Here is a 24,376-nt window from a genome sequence, read left to right on the forward strand (position 1 = left end):
CTGAAATAATATAAGTAAGGCCCAAGTCTCGATTTCGGCCGACCTTGTGTATACCGGTTGAGGCACATACTGCCAGCGTGCCACTAGTTGTGTGCTCGAGAATGGGCCGTAATTCAGATACCCCAGTATCTCTGACATGGTTACTAAGGGCCTCAAAAGTCTGCCATGAATTTAATTAATTTACTAATTCATGCAACCTTTTACTGATGCACGCAGGTTGGTGCAAGAAACCTGCTTTCCAACTATCCTTCCTCGATAAGAGTAAAACATTTTCTTTGTGGTGTAAAATCAGCAGCCAGGGAATGGCACCCTGCAACCCCAAGTAACTGCGCGGTTCACATCCAGCGGCTGATGCAGAATTTATTTCAGTTCCCATGACAACCAAAGAATGTGCATCGAGGTCAATCAGTCAATGGTCATAGCCTATAGCTGTGCAGTTGCTGCCCTTATTACATGAGCTGTATGTGAACAAAAAAAAACCATTTTGGGTATTTTTTGCTGTGGAGTCCCATTACCTTCATTACCTAATCTTTGTGTCAGCACACAACAATGCTTTCATTATCAGAGTAAGAACAGATGTTATAAATGTATCTTACTGCAACTAGCATATAAATAAAGGGTTGGTACATTAATTCAACTGCTGCACTTTCCAGAAGCCAAGCTGAATATATATGTAACAAAATGGGCAATATCAAGCAGATGTCAGGTTGGTAAATCATAGCCAAATCAATGTTTTCTGGCTAGTCATCCATTTACCCACAACTAGCTATATCATACACACTGTAAACAAGTCTGTGCATTCTTCCATTTCACAAGCTGTGTGTATTCTGCTGGTGTGAATGATGAAACAAAGCCTGATGGGACATTACAAACCAATTGAAATACTTTGATAAAATCACAAAGATTAACAAGTAGAGATATGGGGCCTGATATTAGCAGGGCGGCGGGTTCGCAGAGGGGGGGTCGACTGGGCACGTGGGTAACGCGCCCAGTGAAATCAGGGTGCTCCGCACAGAATCGCAGGCTATTTGCAGCCACTAACCTGTGCTTCCGGGTTTCGCGCTGGAAAGCTGCGCAGAGGGCGGACAGCCTAGGCTGTCAGCTGGAGGAGCCCTATTTAAAGGGGCAGACCTCCACTGACTGATGCTGCAGGAAATAGGAAAAATTACAGCATGGAGCAGCCCAGGGGGAAGGCTGATCCCAGGTTTAATGATGCCTCACTCCAGGTATTATTGGATGGGGTGAGGAGGAGGGGGAGGACAGAGATCTTCCCCTTGGCAGGCGGGAGGAAGCGGCCTGCCTCTGCCACCAAGGCCTGGCTCGACTTGGCAGAGGAGGTCACCTGCACCACCAACATATCGCGCACCTGCATACAGTGCAGGAGGCACTGCAATGACCTAAGTAGGTCAGCCGAAGTGAGCACACTTACTCATTCCCCTACACTCTGTCTGCCACAACACCGCCCCCACCCCACATCTCCTTCTGCACTGCCAACACTACTCTGTCACATCACTCCTCACACCCACTCAAAGCTCATCCTCATCTTACCTGCACTTACTCACCTCGCCAGTTCTCATCCTGCCACTACCACTCAACCCAATCCTCACACAATCTCATGGCTCTGTCTCATACTCAACCTCTCGTGCATCTCTTTCACGGTCAGCCTCACTCAACCTCCCACTACTTGTGCTGCAGCCACAGGGCATGCATCACATATGTGCAGTAGGAAGCGTAAGGCAAACGTGTCGTGGGCATGAAGGGGATGCACAAGGGTGTTTGAGGGTTTGTCATGGTGTTTACCTATATTTAATTTCTGATCAACTCACATAACATATTATATTGTCACCACTACTGCCACGTCTTTGCGAATCTTGTCTGGTTTGTGCAATAATGCCCTTTCCTGAGGATCACAATGAAGACCCACAATTGATGCCACCCATTGTGTCACTGTAGAGTGGGTGTAGGTGTATTTGCAGGGCTCTTTTGTGCAGACGACTGAGAGACGTCGGCGATATCCCTGGTGGCACCCTGGAAGGATGCGGAGGAGAAGTTGTTGAGGGCAGTGGTGACTTTGACAGCGACAGATAAGAAGATGGTGCTCGGGCCAGCCAGGAGCAGCTTGGCATGAAGGAGGTTGCAGATGTCCATGACTACATGTCGAGTGACTGCTGCTCAGAGAGGTCCAGGAAGCTGAGCCTCGGTCTGTAGACCCTGTGCCGAGGGTAGTGCCTTCTGCGACGCATCTCTCTCTGCCGTTGCTCTCCCTCCTGCTGTGCAGGTGGATGTGTCACAGTACTGTGTTGTGGGGCTCCACATGTCAGAGGTGGACGGCATGGCTGGTGAGGCTGGTGATGCTGTTCATCCTCCGAGGAGGTCATGACTGCAGCTACGGCAGCCCCCATCCAGAAGATGTACATTTGAGGGGGTCCGCAAGGTAGGTAAATGTGTCTGGACACCGGGTTTGAGGTTGCAAGTTTGTGAATTTTATTGTTAGGAGGAGGGTGGTGGAGGCCAAACTTTGTCCCAAGTGACAGAGCGGCCTCCTGCAATGAGTGAGGGTCTCCCCCCCACCACCTGTCAAATGGACCTTTGCAGCTGCCACAGGCTGATGGCTGCAACACGTCCATTTGAACTGGGAGTGTTTCCCCCAGTACGGGAAACAGTCCCAGTTGTTTGCAAAATCCCATCCCTCCTAAAATGTTATGTTAATCAGGTCACTAAACGATCTGAAATACCTTAATGAGTACTTTAAGTGGCACCCCGCTGGCTTTAATTGCCGGTGGGAGTCCCACATGCGGGGGCTGCGCACGCATGTCAGCACGTCACTGGGGAACCCGGAAGTGGGCGGGTTGGAGCCGGGCTCCAGACCCGCCCCGGGAATCCCCGATTTTCGCAGCCGCCCCGCCACGAACACACCCGATCGGGGGGGTGAAAATTGAGCCCATGATTTAGTTTTAGTTTCTAAAAAAAAATACTAGTTTTATATTTGTGTATAACTAGCTTAAAAATCATAACTTTCTAAACATTCTTACAGCAATCTCTCAACAAGGTTTTGATGGTTTTTCTATTATTCTCTACTTTATAGTCATAATTCCAACTCTACAATAATATTTCCAACTCAAGCATCAGCCCTTTCAGGAAAGCCTCATAATTTCAGGTAAATTTCACTTCTTGCATTGAAATACTTGTGTTAAATTATTCATTCATACAATCATCCCACTTACTCTCATTAGCAGATAAGATGTATATATTCACAGGCATATTAGGAATGTATCATAGCAGAAAGGAAGACAAGACCTAGCAGTACTGTAATTAGGGTGGTGAATGATTGCAATCTCTTTTTGCTGCATTGCACTTAAAACAGGAATTAATTTAAAATGCCCCATCATCCTACCAGATCCACAAAAAAACAGAAGAATGTAAAGCACAAAGTCAGTGTTAATGCAAAAATTACACACAGAGGAAACATACGCTCACTGTTCACAGGCTCTTACTATATAGCTTACAGCCCTTCTTTAATCGGAAAGGGCAGAGGATAGTCCAAATCTGTATTAAATATTATACATTTAAAAAAGAAAGACTTGCGTTTATATAGCACCTTTTATGACCTCAGGATGTCCCAATGCACTTTACTGCCAATAAAGTACCTTTTTTTTAAAAAAAGCAGTCACTGTTGCAATGTAGGAACACGGTGGGTAATTTGCACACAGCCAGGTCCTACAAACAGCAATATGATAATGACCAGATAATCTGTTTTTAGTCACATTGGTTGAGGGATTAATATTCACCAGGACACCGGGAGAACTCCCCTGCTCTTCTTCGAATCGTGCTGTGGGATCTTTTACGTCCACCTGAGAGTGCAGACAGGGCCTCGATTTAATGTCTCATCCAAAAGACGGCACCTCCAACACTGCAACACTCCCTCAGCACTACACTGGCGTGTCGGCCAAGATTTTCTGCTCATGGGGTAGGCTTTAGAATTTCTCAGATTGTCTACCCCCTCACCAACTAGGATAGAATTGCCAGTTTTTTCAGGAAAGGCCAGTCCTTTTAGTTCAATGTTTAATACTATATCTATTGTAATTGAAGTGATTGATGAAAGTTAACACATTTTAATTAACAGATACCTCTATTTAAAAAAAAATTCAGGAAATAATAAAATAGCTTCAGTTGTGAGGTAGAATCGAGACCCTGGTTTTAATGTCATAAAACTTACTAGCAATGGTTTCTTTAATAAAATAAGTGTTTATGTTCTGGTTTTGCTTCTATAGGTGTATGATGTGTACTCATAATCCCCTCAGCAACATTTCTGCAGTATATTAATATTTTTAGCTCGCATTGTAAATCCATGTTCTAAAGTTTAATTCAAGTTAGCTCTGTATTTCTAAAATATAATTAAAAAAAGTAACATTTTTTTCACTTTTAAAAATAGTTCAGTCATAAATAATTGCCTGAGGAAGGAGAAAATCTCCGAAAGCTTGTGAATTTAAAATAAAATTGCTGGACTATAACTTGGTGTTGTAAAATTGTTTACAATTGTCAACCCCAGTCCATCACCGGCATCTCCACATCATAAATAATTGCTGTTACTTCTAAAAAGAAAAATTGATTACAGTTAAAATTAAAGGGAAAGTATAGTGTCCTAGTAAGTCTTTGCTCCCAAAGTTAATTTCATGGAGGGTCAATTTTAACTGTCCAGAATTGGCATTAACAGGGTGGTAACAATCTCAAAATGGGTTCAGCAGGCTTACTGCCAGTTAACCCTAACAAACAGGGGCCTACCTGTATCAGGCAGAAGGCTCCTTTTAATGTGCAAACAAGAATCCTATGATGTACATAAGACCCAAATGTCATTTTAGGATAGAACTGGTTAGGAGCGTGCGTCATGCACGCTCTGGCTAGTTTCACTGGCATTAGAGCCAAAGAGGCCCTCAAACGGTAAGTTTAAAAATTATAATTGTGGGACCAGGAGGAGCAGGAGCGTTCATACAGGGCCCACAAAAATACTGCGGGCCACTGCCGGCCCAGACACACCCACTTGGTCTCGCCCCCACCCCCACTCAGGACCTACCTGCTGCCGACGTCCAACCCTGCCGACATTCCTGTGGTCATGGAACACCATTTGGGATCCACAGCTCGCTAGTCAGTTTCACATGAGGCCTGGGCTTCAAAATTGTTGCTGTCTCTTTTCCACCTGAAAGGGTGGCCGGCCGGCCAGCGCGCTCCGCTGGTGAGCCACATAAAAGTTAAAATCAACTGTAGGATTAGAAGATAATTTGTATTGTCATTGATGCATTTAAAGGGAAGCTAGATAAGTACATAGAAGCTAGATAAGGAATAGAAGGATATGTTGCTAGGGTGAGATGAAGTAAGGTGGGAGGAGGCTTGTGTGGAGCATAAACACCGGCACGTACCTGTTGGGCCGAATGGCCTGTTTTTATGCTGTAAAATTCTACGTATTAATTCTGCAACTCTGTGACCTCATTTCACTGCAGGCAGCTGTCTATATAATTAGTTTAATTATGGGAGATACGGATACATCAGTTAAATGAACAACTGGCTGTAGTTAATCACAGAATGTGTTCTGTTGAAATGCAAATAACGGGATTATAATTGCATTATTAGGTGAATCATGGGCTGATCCTGGTGAAATAACTTCAAGCATATTTGCATCTTCAATTGTGAGGATGTAGTTCCTCTAGAATCTTAAGTTTTAGGAGAATTAAACACTAGGGACAGATTTTATTCCAATTGTGTAGTTGCTAGTTAGTGTTAACATCACACATTGTGGTAATAGCACAAATTCACAGGTTACAAAACAGCAATATATTTTAATTTCCCATTTCCCCATTGGTTACGGGATAGAATTTCCACAGGGGCACGGCACATCCACTTGAATGTGACGTATCAAGTCATTTATATTATTTTGTACACACTTGAAACTTCACTATCATTCAGAAGTGCCCACAAAAGGAATTGCAACTAAAAAGAAAACATATCCCTGTAAAGATGCCATCTGAATGACATCAATACCGTTGCTAGATCAGTTTTGTATTTTTCACAATGATTCTCAGTCAGAGGAATTGTCATTTTTAACTACAGGTGCTCTATGTAGCCACTCCTCCAAACATTGTAGCAAAATAATGATGGCAGCATGAAAAAATGCTGGACGTATATTTAAGCAATATCTTCAGTGCTGTGGTACAAAGAGTCTCTTAATAGTGTCAATGCATATTACAAAAATTAAATCTAGTACTCTTGTTTTCAAAACTAAAGGTTATTGATTGTTATCTTTTAATTACCATGTTTTGATATTCTGATGTGACATTTCAGAAGATGGTCTCACTGGCTGGTTTACATTTGTCGATAAATTATGTAGTATCATGGAATTCATACAAGATTGTACAGTATGAATACTAGGTGTTCATTTTCACACATTGAAAACAGCACTGATGAAATGTCATTTAAATTTCAGACTTGCATATATATATATATATATATATATAAATAAAATATATATACACACATCTCTTTCAGTGTTGTTCTTGTAGTGTAGATCTTTGAGTTAATGAGCAGTCTTTCAACAGGGAAAAACTTAGATTATTTACAATGTTAATAATAGATCTTATGCTGGCACATTCCATTTTGGAACTATTGGTACATTTATTCACAACTCAAGAAAATAATTCCAAACTCCTTAACTGGTTTATTTGTTCTCAAAGTTTTTATTATACTCAGAGATTGTGGCAGCAACAGCTGCAGATTTGTGTTTAATTAATAATCATGTGGCTCTTGTAAATTCTTTAACGATGTTCCCATGTTGTTAGTGGAAATTTCCCAAATTGTAAAAGAGAATTCAAACCATGACAAGGACAAAAGTAGAGATCTTTTGCTCTGTGGGAAAAGAGTCCAATTTAGACCAGGAAACCGTTCATGGATGGTATCAGTGAATAACTGTATACCAATTGAGGTCTATAATTACAATTATTGCCCTGTCACTGTAAGCATTCATGTTTATATCTACAGGAGTTGTCATCAAATCTATCATGCAGGATGACTGTGCAATGGGTTTCTTTCTTCTGTGAAACCAACATTAAAAAATTCATTGTTGGTAACCTGCAGCACACTTTCCACATTCCTAATGTAAGTTAACATATAATGAAACTGAAGCAGAGACAAACTATTGTCAGGCCCACCTTTAAAGAGCTATTTAATGCCAATTATCTATTGCAACTTTACCCCTTCAATCTTATATTTCTAGAGTATCTGATCCGAGGTGTACTTAATGAAACAATGTAGACTGAGGTAACAGTGGAGCATTAATAACAGCAATAAATTATTTTTTTGCATCCTACAAAAATATAGCTTGGGAGACAGTCAAATAGTAGAAAACAGGACAGACCCTTTATGACACTCACTAACACTAAACTGATGAATTTGTATGGAAAATTTTATTTGATAATAAAAATAGCATTCACAGACTTCTTTTTGTAGCTACATATACATTGTGATCTGTTTCAAGGAGGAAGAAGCTATACGGATATATTAACATCTACTTACTATACCTTACTACACTAAAGCTATGTATATAGCCACATGGGTCAAGCTACGAACAATGTAGTATTTATATATGCATAGTGTTTTATAAAAAGATTTGCCCATATATTGCTTTCAATCTACATAGCAGAACATTAGGTCTATAGCACATTGCAGGAATTAATGCTTGAAGAACACAGACTGCATACAAGTATTTTATAATATACAGGCAAGTTCACCATCAAGAAATAGAATTTCAAAACCAACAAAAACTTAATAATTACTGATATAGTATTCCTTTTGAAAACAGTTTTATATACCTGAATCATTTTACTTTAAAATATGTCCCATAAATCAGTTTGTTCCATTTCTGAAATATAAACACTATCACATTCCTCACAGCTAGTTTTGCCATAGTTTTACTCTTTTTACAAGAAAGGCAACATTTTCCAACAAGCTCTATTAATTACAATTTGTACACAAGATGGTTAGTCATACATTTGTACAGTACCATGGCAACAACAGTGATAAAACTTGCAATGCTTACTTGGTGTTGTAATGGAAAAGTGAACAGTATACATATACACACTGAAGCACTGAAAGCAGTTCACTTAGTGGTTCAACAGTAATGAAGAGCATCTTCATGGCTCAGCTAGGCAGTTTCTCCTCTCATTTCTCAAGCAGTGCCACAGCAGACCTTCACCACACAGTCCCCTTTTGCAATTGGCTTAGAAATTGTCAAATGAACGCACATTACTATTCCACTTCTAATTTCGAATACACCACCTGTTTACAATTGATGCTAAAGTCTGCACAAGCTTTTTGGCCATTTTTCTATTGGTCTAAATGCACTCTCTCCTTGATAAGTACATCAGCATCATGAGTCATATTACTCCAGTTTAGAAGCTCGTTCTTTATGTTATCTGATCAGCAACTCACCATTTTAAACAATACCGTTCCCATCAATTTTTAGATGTTTCAGAAAGCCTCCAAACTTTGTGTGTAATATAGAAAAATACTTAGTATTAAAACGGCATAGTGTTTCGACAAAGTGCAATTATTTTGTGCTAATGTCGTCTTGTTTCATTACAATGTTGGAGACACCCCAAGAACTAACAAAATATCTGGCAAGTTATCTAAAATCAATAATACAATTAAGGCTTACATTTGACATGTAATTTCAATACTATTTTCCTTTTGAGCAATCCCTAGCTTGTATTGGTCAGGCACATTTTACTGTTAACATTTTCCTGACATATGTACAGTGTCATTTTTGTTTGTATTCTGTAATTTTTTTTTACATCAGTAGGCCTCAAGTCTTTTCAAGCTGACAAACTCTGATCAACTTTGGGATCTTTCAGAGAACCTATGTTATCCTTTTAGACAGATCATAACTTGTCCAGTGCATAATCCTTCATTCAGATGCTGAGATCAGTATTGCATTCTCTAACAGCCTTTCTTCTAGGCTGTGGGGACTGCCTAGAACTTCTGGTAAAGTCATTTTTCTCCATGTTATGTTCATCTCTGTGCCTGGATCTTTCATCAGCTTTGTTTCTTTTTTCAGGTGATCTGTCTCTTTTTGTGTCTAGCGACCTGTGTCTCCTTCGCTCAGGTGACCTCTCTTTCCTTCTCTCAAGTGCAGTTTCTTTCTTCCTGTACGGTGACCTTTCTCTCTTTCTGTCAGGTGACTTCTCGTTTCTCTTACTAGGTGACCTTTCTCTCCTCCTATCAGATAAATCTTCCCATCTCCCTTCAGGGGACCTTTTTCTCCTTTCAGATGGTCCCTCCTTTTGTCTGCCAAGCGATCTTTCATTCCGTTCCATATTTTGACCTGTAATCCTTGATATTTCCCTACCTCTTTCAGGAGATCTTTGATGGTATCCATTCTCTGCCTTTCTTTCTTGTCGTTGTTTCCTATCAGGTGATCTGTCCTTCCTCCTTCCGGGTACAATTTCTTTTCTTTTGTAAGTACCATTCCAGGTCGTAGTGTGGTGTTCATTGGTTGGTCTGCTGTGTTCTTTTCTGCCTATTGGCTCTTCTTGTTCACTAATCCTCCTTTCCCTGTGCTGTGATGATTTGTGAATTTCTGGTGGATAACTGGATTCCAGTGATGGATGAGGTCGTCTTTCTGATAATAAGTATTTCACTTCCGGTACATTTTGTGAACCTGTTGTGGAACTGCCCCTGTCATTGTTTGGGTCTGAAAGATAAAAGAAAGATAATTTGGTTCAAATATTGATACAGTAAAACCTTTTAACATGATACATGTTAAAAAAAAGTTCCCCCTCAATTTTTCTGTTACTACTAATACAATTTTATCCTTGAAACTATTCTCCCCCAAGAATTTTCTGCGTGACCCCTCATTGTAAATAATCACTTGTTAATTAATTGTGGGTACTTTATTAAATAAATAACCTTAAATTCAACTCCAATTGACTGTAATTTGTCATTTAATATATTAAATGTTGTAAATATTTCAGCATTTGTTTTAGTGGATTATGTGAAGAATACTGCTGTATAGGTTGTATAATATAGGTTAAAGGAACATTTGTTTTTGTTTTATGCACAGCATCATCATCAACTAGTTCCACATCAAGCACAGCACAAAATGGATAATGGATAAAGCTCTTTCTATTTTGACCCATGATGTGGAGATGCCGGTGATGGACTGGGGTTGACAATTGTAAACAATTTTACAACACCAAGTTATAGTCCAACAATTTTATTTTAAAATCCACAAGCTTTCGGAGGCTTTCTCCTTCCTCAGGTGAATTTCCACATTCACCTGAGGAAGGAGGAAGCCTCCGAAAGCTTGTGGATTTTAAAATAAAATTGTTGGACTATAACTTGGTGTTGTAAAATTGTTTACAATTATTTTGACCCAGCAATGGGCCTGAAATTACATGTTGGGATACTAGGCTATTGATGCTTAGCACATTCACCTGAAGTTCCTCTCTCCACGGTTTTGGTAAAGGTGTTAGGCCATTTATTTTAAACGAGTTCATATTCAAAGTAGCAGAGAGATGAATTTCAGATGAATGCGCATCCCACAGTGTAATTTCAAGGGCAATACATCTTAACGCTAACCTCAAAAGAGCACCATCTACCACACAAACACATATTTCATGTACATGATAATCTAAGCTTTATATATATATATATAGGATTTTTACAGGATTTAGTGGCTGCCTCAATTAAAATTGGCACATATTCATTTTCAATTCAAACTTTATTACTGTATGTTATGAATATGTAATATTTGTAATGTAAAAAAGTTTGGAATACCTTCAACATTCCCACAGATTGCAACAGATTTGCACAGCAACCTTATTTAAGTAGTCATTTGTAAAAGATTGATCCTATCAAGCTTTTTAAAATTACTCTCAGACCTTGTTAAGATTTAGTGACTCCTGAATTCTCTATGAAGAAGAACCCCAACTTCAAAGTGCAGCTAACTAAGTGGAAGGTTACACACAAAACCCATTGATGAATGTGTTTCCAGTAGAACAGTTCTCCAGTGTGAAGGTCACTGAATAGTTACATTTGCTAAAATACTATATCTGCACCTACAGTGTGATGGCAAGCAGTATTTACCTCAGGCATAAGCAAATCCTCAAATGACATATAGCTATTTTCAGCAACAGAAATAATTCATTTCCAATAAATCAGCCTTTTAAAGTCAGAAATGATGGCAATCAAGCACTTGGCTCCCAACAGGAAAGTTGAGTTTGCGTCATCTGCGTGTTTGTCTTTGACGCTCATTTGCCTTAGATGGATGATCAATTCTCAGCCAGTTTAGTAGATAGAATGCTACATGGAAGCAGGGTGGTACAGTTACAGGTGCTTGCTGCCCCGGAACTTACTAATCAATTCCAATACCAATTTCTGTCAAGCACTAATGTTTCAAGGCAGTAATGTATCTCGGGTTCAAAATAAACCACAATCTTCGATCTTGCAACTTTATGATGCAACTGGAATCCCACAATGAGTTGCTGCCATGTAGTATGTTCCTAATTATAAGTCTCTTCAGTATAATTTATATCAGATAGTGAATTTTGTGGTAATCCATGATGGGGGGAAATGGAAATACATAAGGTCCAATTATGCCAGCCACTATATCTTGAGGTTTTACATTATGAAATCAATAATGCTTTTTGACCTGTGTCCTGAGGCATTGCTTTCAACTTCAAACATCATTAGCAATAGTAAGAAGAAACAATTCTAAATGAAAGCTCAATATTTGGCATGCAGTATAAATTATAACATATGTATAAGGGAATTTAAAATGGTATCCCAACCTTAGTGTCTAAACAAAAAACTGAAACTGCTCAAATTTAACCCTCATGACTAGTGACATCTGAAGTCCTTGACTGGATAACTGCTTTATAATTCACCTACAGATGTCCACTCTCCTCTATAATATATATTTGGCAGATATATTTCAATATAATCAAGTACAGGTTAGTTTTTCTGTAACCATGTAGTAAGATGTCACAAACATTAAATATTTCTGTTGATATTATGCGTCAATGCCTTCAGCTTCTAACGTAAGCCAGAATAACTAGCACCTCAGCAACAAAAGTATTTAAACAAAGTTTTAAAAGCTGATTTCAGCTTCATTAATTCAATTTCCATCACTACTAATGATGAGAGGTCTGTTTCCAATCCACAAATACATGAATAGCAACACCAAACTACAAATAAGTTACTAGAAGCTGACATGTCAACAGATTTCTGACAAAAGGACTAATTAGTAAAATAGTGAAACAAACTCTTGTATATATACAGCAGCATAGATTCAAAACCACATTCTGAAACTAGGCCCTTCAGTCTTTATCTAAACCAAGGGTTCAATAGATGTTCAAAACCCACACGAGCTTCACTCTCACAGTTTAGGGTGCCTGAACTCTGTGGCCAGGTTACAGCTTGTAATCGCTCCCTACTGGGTTGACATCTATACGAATGGCATCAGGCAATTTGAAAATAAAATCAAGAATTTTTTCTCCTTCATATTTATGGATGTTTTTAAACCTGTCAAGAGCAGTACATACAATAATGACAACCAGTACTGGACGCCACTGCTGTTCCTATTCCATTGAGGAAATTGGTTTATAAAAAATATTGGTGATCTATTTCTTTCCATGAATACCAGAAGCAGTGTCCATGTCTGTTCAACACAATTATGTTTAAAATTTAAAACAAGTCCTACAACATAGCAACTACCAGATGAAAGGCCATGTCTGTAACTCTAGAAATGGAAGGAAAGGTGACATGGAACTCTTCCCTTCCTGTGTTATTGTGCTACAAGTGCAAATACAAGAACAAATATATGTGTGTGTATATATATATATATATACACACATACACACACACTTCAATGACGTAATTTCAACAGGGCCTAAGGTTGTGGTGTACCCTCATTTTACATCAGGCTAAACACTAAGCATTGCACATAATCATTTAAACTGTAATTTTACAAGGATGTTAAGCTTTGCTTTCGTGGAATAGAATATGTGCAATTTAGGTCAGCAATTCAAAGTTCAGATTTGAACATGATAACACTTTGTCCTCACTAACCACAGTTTTGCTGGAGCAGACAGCTCTTTGAAGAGCTGATTTATTTTTGGTGAAGTGAAAGGGTTACAGGCAGATTGCATCAAAGGGATGGTTGGCAGATTTTTAGTGTTGTTTATGATGGAAAAGTTCATTGTTGGTTTCATCATGAGTTGAATGAAAACCACTTCCAACCATTCTTCAGACTTGAAGAACAATGGAAGAACATTGTGGACTGTTCATATCATTAAATAGACACATATATCAAACTTATCCAGACTGCCTAACTGCATGGCTAGTTCACTCTTACACTAATATTTGAAGCAGAAATATAAAGATTGTAAATATTTAAATTGGGAAATACATATAACATGCATTTCAATCAGGATTGTCTCAGCTACATTATTTGTCAATTTATATTTTAGATGTGGCGAACTGTTTCCAAAAATTGTAATAAATGTTTATTGTTATTAGTTGCAGATTGAGTAAAATGATGGCACAACTTGATTATATAAATCAATCTCATGGATATTCCTGATTAAATTTAGCTAGAATTAGCCAAATGACAGATTGCTTAAAAAATACAATAGTTGTGTTGCAAATGCCTTGATCTTGGTTTTAAATACAAGCAAAGCTAAGTTCTGCACGGACACAAATATTATCTCAAATAGAGAATATTTATTCCATTATAATATTTTGTGTCTATAATATACAAACACAAATAATTACTTTAAATTTTCAATGAAATAAAACTCCATCACTGCCATTACCTTACAGTATTACTGTGGTCTGAGTCACGCAATACACGAGTAAGAATGTGTTTATTTTAATCTTAGTTACAAATTTGCCATAAAATGTTTAGGAATTTTATTTCATCCATCACACATAGTGACATATTGGGAGGTTCATATTGGAGTTTGCAGGATGCTGCAGCTGTTTACAATTAAGCACTGGTCATATTGGAACCTGCATGTGTGATAAATATAGGAGTACATTACAAAGCAGTAAACTGTGGGTTAAAGTGATTATATAACCTAAGAGTAAAGCTGAAACTGTTTATCCCCATCAGTTTTACTCTCAGTTTATATCATAACTTTGGTTGACAAAATTTACTACATTGTAACATACTCCTACATTTATCATACATGCAGGTTCCACAATGGCCTGTGCTGAATCACAATTAAATACAGCATCCTGCAAACTCCAATACGACAGCTTCGTAACCCTTTAAACAGTGAATGGTATCTTTATTTTCTTTAGATTTATCTATCTATCATAAAGATCTACAGAAATAAATTAATCTTCAAAAAACCAGAACAACATTGAACTAACCCACTCCACAATCTAGCAATATATCATCTCACTGGTTGGGAAATAAAGTTTGTGCATAACAGTACAATATTAATAAGAATATTAATATATTAATAGCTGAGATCTTCCACACTACTCCAGTCACATACATTTCTTATTTTTAATCAGCAGCTCTGCTATGAGCATTGGGAAGTCAGAGATGTCACTGTTGAGAGGACAGGGGCTTGTGTAGGCACTTGTGACAGGCAAATTGTCCAGCAGAAGCTGAATGGGAACTGACTCAGATTAAACAATAGTAAATGTATCCAATACCAATTCCCTTGAGGAAACTTAGAAACTGGCACTTGAAATTGGTTAAGTGAGGTAATCACTCTTGGGATTTTATGTTGGCAGTTGGCACAGTGGGTCATGGATTACTTAATCATCACTGACATAAGCTGATGGTGGCTAAGTTGATGATTCTGGTATTTATCATTTAATTTATTAAGTGGTCTTGTAAACTACACTGTCCCCCAGGAAAACATTGCAGTAGAAATTCGTTATACGGCCCACCCGATATTTACTACCATTGATGTCAATGGGACTGAACATAAGGCCAGGCATGTAACAGGCGGCCGATCCGATACTGCCCGTTTTACGCTACCGCTCGAGACGGATTTCTACCCCATTGAGTACACGTCAGATATTTCTCCACATGGAGATGGGGGAAATCTGAGGGAGAGTTATTACTCACTGCTGTGCTACTCTTGCCCATCTCCAAGTGGCTAGTTACAGACTTGGATTGGCATTGGGCTGGAAGCAGGTCACCTGTTCTTTCAGCCATAAGTGGTCCATAATGTGAGGTAAAGGACAAAAATGCCCTAAAAAACACAAAGCTCCCCCTGGGGAAAAAAAACTTAACCTTATCTGAGCCTCACCATCTTCAACGGACTGGATATCCAACCCCAACCGTTTAGTCACAGTTTTGATGTTATTCCTGCTCATATGATCCTTATAGAACTGATGAGAATCATGTGGTCACAATTGGCAAATTTAAGAAACAGGCAACTCTGAGACTCAAAATTATGACCTTCCCATTGGGAATAAATTATTAATCTTCTTCAGCCATCAGACAATATATCCTCAGCTTTAAAAAAGAACAGCCGGTCTCATCCTTTTTCTATTGTTCTGCAACTAATTGAGTGCGTGCAAACAGATCATCAGGAGGATATTGAGCATGAAATGATGCCCTACTGCATGTGCATATTTGTGGTGGGACATCTTGTGCACCAAGAAAAATGTCAAACGTTTGAAACTGCAAGAATTTCACTGCCAATGCAAACATGGAAAATGATCCATAGGAGGAGATAAAATAGCAGCATATTTCAATTCATTTAAAAGGTTTCAGTGCATCTTTAGTTCTGAGAAACAAAAAAAAGTCTACACCATTCCAAGAAAATTAGTGCATAGTAATCTTCAATTACCTTTGAAAGTATTTTTAACCATTGCCCTCAAACATTCAAATTACTTGACACAAATTAAGATTTAACTTTTATTCTGATTAAAGGAATTAGGGTTGTGCATCCAATGACTTCATTACTTTTAGCTCTTTTGAGAGGGTGGAGTAGTGGACGTGGAACAGCGATTCCAAAAGGCCATTGCTTTTGTTAACTTTTTTTTTTACATATTCTGTATGATTAAAATTAAATAACAAAGTAGAGGAAACTGAAGCATCAGACACAAGAGTGGCAGCAATGGAAACTTTTCCTTAATTAGAGCCGCACTGTACTCCAGCTTGGTACTTACCAAAACAAATTTATCAAGACAAGGAAGCCAGCTTGTAAACAAATCCCAGTTGTATGCAAGTTTCCTGAATTCCCTCAAACCCATGATGTCACCTGCAGTACAGTTCTGCTTATTTTTCAGCAAGTCTTTTGATGGCATGCAAACCCAAATTAGTTATCTGTGCGTCCGCCCCAATACTTGAGCTGCAGAACTGCCATTGCAGGAGAATGTTGCTGGCAGGCAAGGCTTCCCAATCATCTATGGTGCTACTTGCAGAGCTCCATACAATTTACAGTTCTGCTGCATTCAGTAGGGCTTTTTTTGTTGATGGATGTGGCATGCTTTTGCTAACTGAATAATAAGAGAGAGCAGGAGCAGCACTGAACCTTTTTAACCGGCAACCGATCGTGACAACAAGTCAGCAGAAAATGGAAGGCAGAAGAACAGGGCAAAAGGCAAAGAGGGCTGTATGGGGAACAAATAGAAGACCCCACATGTATACAAATTTCTGCTTGGCAAATTGGACTGTCATTGTGTTGAAATACCACCCCACCTAGTAGCTAGCTTCTTTTGCCAAGAACATGATACAGTATCACCCTTGTCAGAGTCCATCTGACTATTCATTACTGGGCTTTATCTAATTGGGCCTACGCAACTGAATAGCCGTTTCCGCCTTTTCTCTGGGGTTTCTGACGATCTTACACCGAAGAACCCACGCAAAAATAACTGATGTGTATGTAAATAGTTTTCATCACTTCCCATTAGCAGTGATTTTATGTGGTCCAAGCTCGTGCAACAGTTTTACTATTTAATCCTCCTTCTTGATGTAACACTCACTTATACATAATTTTATCAAACATATTTTACAATGGGCTCAATTGGGTTTCTATATGTATGTTAGTTTTGATTGATTAATGTAAGGAATTTTACAACACCAGGTTAAAGTCCAACAGTTTTATTTGAAAATCACAAGCTTTCGGAGACTTTCTCCTTCTCACCTGACGAAGGAGAAAGCCTCCGAAAGCTTGTGATTTTCAAATAAAACTGTTGGACTATAACCTGGTGTTGTAAGATTCCTTACATTTGTCCACCCCAGTCCATCACCGGCATTTCCACATCTTGATTGATTAATGATTCAATTATGACATTTTAGTTTGGACTCAAGGTGCGGACAAGGGCAGTCATAGATCACCTTATTATGTAGTAAGATTTTTCTTCTAAAACACTTTGATTTGAAGAGACATAAACCATAAATGAACGTAATCTAAATACCCAATATTAAGGTCTTAATTATGCGCCCAGTTGTTAATGTGAGCAAAAATGTTATTTGAGTATAACAAATGGAAACCTATCACATACTCGCATTCATTTTTTTCTCACATTAGCGACCGAAGAAAATAGATCTCAAAATTTTATTCATTTATAGCTTATTTCTGTTTTGCATAAAACTCGGGGACAATCTTCTGAGAACAATCTTATTGCGGGAAATGAATTGTGGTCACCTGGTTCCCAGAACAAGTTGCACAATTTTAAGCTCAGATTTTATATTTGAAACAATCTAAAACAAAAACATAAAACCTACTAAAATACACACAAGCTAGGCACAGTGATAAAATATTCATAAAACCTATGCGAAGCAAATTAAATTCATCAGATTATCAAACAGAAAAATGTAAAATAAATTGACACTGTTTCATTCTGTTAGCAGGGGATGCAGGCAAGAAAAAGCTTCAAGGGCCTAACTTCCTCCTGGAAACACAAATGTTTCAATAGGTCTGATTGATACATTTGACCAGTAGACAGATGGTATTTAAACCAAAGCAGGTTATTCATTCTTGTTCCAACAACCTCCAGTCTGGACTATTCCTTACCTATTGAACTATGTTAGCTAAACGGTAGATAATGATCACTGTGCTGTGTGCAGTTTATAGCTTTGATGGCAGCATCAGAAAACAAGCTGAGCAGACCAGTCATGAGCCTTCTCTAAAATTAGCTGCTATGGCACACAACAGGCTTGTTCCACTCTAGCAATTATTGTCATGTCCCTGTCATTTATTTGAATTCAGCAAGTTTTATTGTTGCTCAAATAGTTCCAAATACCCTGTTGTCCTCCCTTCAGTGACACTGTGGAGCAAACAGAAAGTCAATCTGTGTTTCTCGATTCAGATTAGAATTTTTAAGCACCTAATTTGTGTTAAAAGATTACAGTAATAAACCTGAATAAACACAGTTGCTTCTGAACCTTTGTGCTATTTAACTGTGCCTGCTGTGTGTGTTTGGGAGTCATAGTCTGATTAAAATACTACATTTGGGAGATATTAGGATCAGATTACAATTCTCAGCAATAAGGACAAGCAACATCAACAGGTAAAAACATTCAAATTACTTAAGAGAAATTTTTTTTTGTATCAAATGAAAATTAACTCTTGAGAGTTTTCATTACCTATTGATGCTATATTTAAGTAGTAGGCTGCTAACAAGATTTTTTTAAGATTAACACACACAACACCTCTTTGAACAGATTAGCAGGTCACTGCAGGGACATTTCCTGAAAATAAATAGAAAAAATGTTTTCCAGCTCATGAACAATTTTAATTATATGTTCAAACAGCACCAGCTTCCATAAGGAACAAAATAGCAGTTGGCATTTGGCACTTTTCACTCCAAATTTTTGATTTTGTTAAACTCTATTACAATTCTATTGTGCAGTTTTATCAAAGGTCTTTCAAAAGGCCTTCGAAAGGGTATCGCATAGTAGACTCATGACTAAGGCCAGAGCACATGGAGTTAGGGGACAAGTAGCAGAATGGATAGCAAACAGGCTACAAAACAGAAAAGAGAGAGTAAGGTTAAAGGTAGTTACTCATACTGGCAGAAGGTGGGAAGTGATGTTCCACAGGGATTGGTGCTGGGACCATTGTTGTTCATCATTTACATAAATGATTTGGACTTGGGAATCGGAAGCACAATATCAAAATTTGCGGATGACACCAAATTGGGGGCTATAGTTAATATTGAGGACTGCGACAAAATACAAGAAGATGTTAACAAACTTCCAAAATGGGCGTGTAAATGGCAAATTAATTTCAATATAAGTGTGAGGCAGTGCATTTTGGTAGGAGGAATAAGGAGGCCACTTACTGCATGGATAATAATTGTCTAAATGGGGTATTGGCGCAAAATGGTCTGGGGGTACAGATTCACAAATCATTAAATGGAGCAATGCAGGTTAACAAAGCTATAAAAAGTACAAAGCACTGGGATTAATTTCTAGAGGAATAGAATTCAAAAGCAGAGAATTTGTGTTAAACTTATATAGAACCTTGATTAGACCACACTTAAAGTACTGTGCACAGTTCTGGTTTCCATATTACTAAAAGGATGTAGAAGCATTGTCAAAGGTGTGAAAAAAATTCACAAGGATGATACCAGAACTGAGAGGGTGCAACTATCAGGAAAGACTAAACAGGCTGGGGCTCTTCTCTCTAGAAAAGAGAAGACTGAGAGCGCAATTGATAGATGTCTTTAAAATTATGAAGGGCTTCGATTGGGTAGACGTAGAGAAGATGTTTCCACTTGTGGGGGTGTCCAAAACTAGGGGCCATAAAGATAAGATAATCACTACTAAATCCAATAAGGAATTAAGGAGAAACTTCTTTATTCAAGAGAGCATGTTTCTGTACCATAATTTCTGTGTAATTCTATGTAATAATTCCATTTCATATTTAAGCTCACGTACATCAGGTTACAATTCATGGGAAGGTGTTTTGTTGTATTGACAGTGATTATCTTCTGATGAGCACAATGCCATGTACATGAGAAATATTATAATGAATATTATAATGAATTATAATAAACAATGTCTTCGTACCCTTCCCACTTAACAATTTTTATTTGAATAAAATGCACTTGGATCAGTACTTTTTTCTCCATGATTGCTCCCTGAAATGGTCAGCAGCCAAGAGGGCAGACAAATCACCACTATCTTCATAGCTTCTATCAATGCCACTCTTTAGTCTCATAGAAGGGATACTGATGTACATGCAAGATTTTCTTTCCCTTCTATCAATTAGACACCTTATCTATACTCAGTGTTGTGCCCAATGACCTGCAGTATGAAGTCACTAGCAGTGTGATGGTGAGCACTGGCAATGAGAAAAAAATAGATGAAGGAAAGAAGCTGCTAATTTTTCATATCACCATATCATGGGCTTCCTGATCGCTCAGCTGGTTTAAGGCAGCAGTACCTGAGTCATACGGACCAAGAAAGTTTTTGTTGGGTTTGCTAATCTCAGCTGGGACAGCGGTTGGGGTGTTACAACTAGTCTCAGCAATTGTAGATTAGGGAAGGGAAAATAGGGGACATGCTTTCCACTGCCAAAAATGCACATATATAAATGCTGCACTGGCATAAGATCTGGACTGGCTATGATCCCTTCTTCTCTCTATCCCATAGTTGAATAGCCCTCTGACGCTCAGTGCTTAAGCTCAGACATTGAATGGCCACTTGTCCACGTACCAGAGCACAATCGGAGCTTGTGGAACTTACCCAGCAAGGAATCAATACTTAGAGGGGAAGGGAGTGAATAGGGAGACAAAGGGGAAAAAAATGTGGAGCATATCAGAAATTTCCACAGTTTGATCTGTCTGGGATCCAATGTTCTTCTCTAGTGAAAAAAACAGAATGCTACTACTAGTAGTCAAATCATTACCAATTTCCAGTCCAACAGTAAAACAAACTTATGAAAATTCACATCAACTAAAAGATCCCTAAACAGTTTAAAGCTAAAAGTTTAAAATCCCAAGTAGATGCTTTCTATTTTCTCAGTAGACTCCTCTACTAATGCTAACCTTGGCTGATTCTTGGCCATTCAGCAACAACAACTTGCACTTATATAGCACCTTTAATGTAGTAAAACGTCCCAAGGCATGTCACAGAAGCGTGGTCGGACAAAAACTGACACCAAGCCAAAGAAGGAGACATTGGGACAGGTGACCACAAAGAGATAGGTTTTAAGGAGCATCCTAAAGGAGGAGAGGTGGGGGAGCAGACAGGTTTAGGGAGGGAATTCCAGACCTTAAAGCCTAGGCAGCTGAAGGCATGGCCGACAATGGTGGTGTGAAGCAAGGGGGGATGGACAAGAGGCCAGAATTGGAGGAACGTGGATTTTCGGAGGGCTGTGGGTGGTTACAGAGATAGGGAGAGGTGAGGCCATAGAGGGAACACGATGATGAGAATTTTAAAATGGAGGCGTTCGGAGACCAGGAACCAATGTAGATCAGCAAGCACAGGGGTGATGGGCGAGTGGGACTTGGTGTGGGTTAGGATACGGGCAACAGAGTTTTGGATGAGCTTAAGTTTATGGAGGGTGGAAGATGAGAGCCTAGCCAGGAGAGCATTGGAATAGTTGAGTCCGGAGGTAACAAAAGCATGGGTGAGGGTTTCAGCAGCAGATGGGCTGAGGCATGGATGGAGAAGGGCGATAATACAGACGTGGAAGTTTGCTGCCTTGATGATGGAGAGGATATGGGATTGGAAGTTCAGTTCAGGGTCAAATAGGGCGCCGGGATTGGGAACAGACTGGTTCAGCCTGAGACAGTGGAGGGGGAGGGGGATATAATCGGTTGCTAGGCAATGGAGTTTGTGGCTTTCCACTGTTTAATTGGGTGAAATTTCGGCTCATCCAGGGCAGGATGTCGGACAAGCAGTCTGACAACACAAAGGCAGTGGAGGGGTCGAGAGAGGTAGTGGTGAGGTGGAGCTGATGTTGTGATTTCGGATGATATTACCGAGAGTCAGTATGTAGATGAGAAATAAGAGGGGGCCAAGGATAGATCCTTGGGGGACTCCAGAGGTAATGGTGTGGGGGCAGGAAGAGAAGCCATTGCAGGAGATTCTCTGGCTACGACTGGATAGGGAAGGGTGGAACCAGACGTGGACAGTCCAACTCAGCTGGACAACGGAGGAGAGTCATTGGAAGAGGATGGTGTAGTCAAACATGGCAAAGGCTGCAGATAGGTAGAGAAGCATGAGAATAGATAGTTTACCATGGTCACAGTCACAAAGGATGACATTTGTGACTTTGATTCGGGCCGTTACAGTGCTGTGGCAGGGGCAGAAACCTGATTGCAGGGGTTCAAACATGGAGTTGCTGGAAAGGTGGGCACGGATTTGGGAGGCGACAACACGTTTGAGGACTTTGGAGAGGAAAGGGAGGTTGGAGATGGGGCAGTAGTTTGAATGGACAGAGGGGTCAAGAGTGGGTTTTCTGTGGAGGTGGATGATGATGGCAGATTTGAAAAGGAGGGGGACAATACCTGAAGAGAAAGAACCGTTTACAATATCAGCTAACATGGGGGCCAGGAAGAGAAGTTGGGGGGGGTCAGCAGTTTAGTGGGAATAGGGCCGAGAGAGCAGGAGGTGGGTATCATGGACAAAATGAGCTTGGAGAGGGTATGAGGGGAGATAGGGGAGAAACTAGAGAAAGATGCGGGTCCAGGGCTAGGACAGGGGGGAGCTTTGGGGGATGTTTGGCTTGGTGGGCTAGGGGAAGGAAGGGATGCAGCAGAGGCAGCTCTACAGTTGATCTCAATCTTAAAGACAAACATCCAGGAGCTCCTTCCACTTGTTGTTGGAAGTGAGGGCGGAGGGGGCAGGAGAGAGGGGTTTCAGCAGATGGTTGGTAGTGGAGAAAAGAAGCCATAGTTTTGGTAGAGGAGACCAAGGCCCGATAAAGCTTGATGTGGTCCAGCCAGATCTGGCGATGAATGGGTTAACCAATTGTGCACCATAAACGTTCAATCTGCGTCCAAGGGAGCTGGGGGTCCTTGCCAAGGGGAAGGAACAGAGTGGGAGAGAGTTAGGGTTTTACTGGGGACAATGGTATCAAGGGTAGAGGTGAGGGTGTGATTGAGCAGATCGGTAGCTGTAGAAGTATCATGGTGAATGGAGGGCCAAAGGCTAGATATTTGGGAATGTGAAAATGTTGTTGACTTTGGGGAAGTGTTTTTCCAGGGGCGGACACAGAGGAAATGGGGTTGGAAGGAGGATGTGAGTGGCAATGGAATCAAAGAAATGGTCAGAGATGGCCTATGATAAAAACAGAAAATGCTGGAAATACTCAGAAGGTCAGGCAGCATCTGTGGAGAGAAACAGAGTTAATGTTTCAGTTCTGACGATAGGTCATTGACCTGAAACGTTAACTGTTTCGTTCTCCACAGATGCTGCCTGACTTGCTGTGCATTTCCAGCATTTTCTGTTTTTATTTCAGATTTGCAGCATCTGCAGTATTTTGCTTTTATGTCAGAGATGGCCTTATCTGTTATTGAGATAATGGGAAAAGAGGTCCACTTAATGTTGAGGGGATGGTCGCAAAGATGGGTAGGAGAGTTTATATGGAGGGAGAGGTTAAGGGAGAGCAGGAGGGCAGTGAACTCAGTGGAGAGATTGCAAGGTTCAGGGTGCATCAGCCGTGGAATAGTTTATTGAAAATAGGAGCATCCATACAGTATGCACAAGTCTATAAAACAACATTTTTTAATTGAACCCACATACTGAAGATATCTGGATCCTGCTGTTCCTGTGCAATCCACATTATATGTAGAATGGACTCTGGGTTAGGTCTAAGAATTAAAGGTCGTAACTTGAATTTTGAAGCTTTGTTAGTTTTGTCCCAGCTTGCTGGTGAAAATGAATGCAATTAGTCATTTTCAGATTCATTTATTTATACAGAACGTCTCTGGGATTCTAAAAGTGACCGTGGCTACATCATCAGACAACCTCGGTTGGGAGTGGGAGAGGAGAAATGGACAAAGTGAAGAAATTGGACAGAAAAGTCATCAGATCCTGCAGCCATTCCCATGAAATGGAATCTAGGAACACAGGGCATTCAAGTAAAGGAATATTCCAATGACATCCACAAAAAAAGACATTAGTGCGCTTAAAAACAATCTCGATCAGATTTTTTTGAAGTTACATTCTGAAAGTTGGCACTTAAACTAATTTAAAAGATCATTTTCATTTCCCACTCAATTGCACCAGTGTTTGAATCATCTTCCTGCTTCTTGGCGTATGCTGACACTTGAAGCTGATCCAAGACGACTTGGGGATAGTTATGTACAGATTCTCTATTCCTCCCACTTCAGTGCTGTGCCTGTTGTTCATTACAACCAAATCTCTCTCGGCCAACAATCCAGACCTACTTTTTAGCTC

General features: G+C 39.6%; 1 protein-coding gene across 6 annotated transcripts in view; it reads right to left on the minus strand.

Annotated features, from left to right (window-relative positions):
• Positions 1-7,432: 7,432 nt before the first annotated feature.
• magi1b (membrane associated guanylate kinase, WW and PDZ domain containing 1b) overlaps positions 7,433-24,376 on the minus strand; it is a 384,369-nt gene continuing 367,425 nt past the window's right edge. For all 6 annotated transcript variants that reach the window (XM_067998860.1, XM_067998857.1, XM_067998858.1 and 3 more), the window contains one exon: positions 7,433-9,736. In XM_067998860.1, coding sequence (XP_067854961.1) covers positions 8,955-9,736 — 782 coding nt within the window. In that variant the 3' untranslated portion in view covers positions 7,433-8,954. The remainder of the gene's footprint in view (positions 9,737-24,376) is intronic.

This window comes from Heptranchias perlo, chromosome 17, assembly GCF_035084215.1.
Source record: "Heptranchias perlo isolate sHepPer1 chromosome 17, sHepPer1.hap1, whole genome shotgun sequence".
Taxonomy (NCBI): domain Eukaryota; kingdom Metazoa; phylum Chordata; class Chondrichthyes; order Hexanchiformes; family Hexanchidae; genus Heptranchias; species Heptranchias perlo.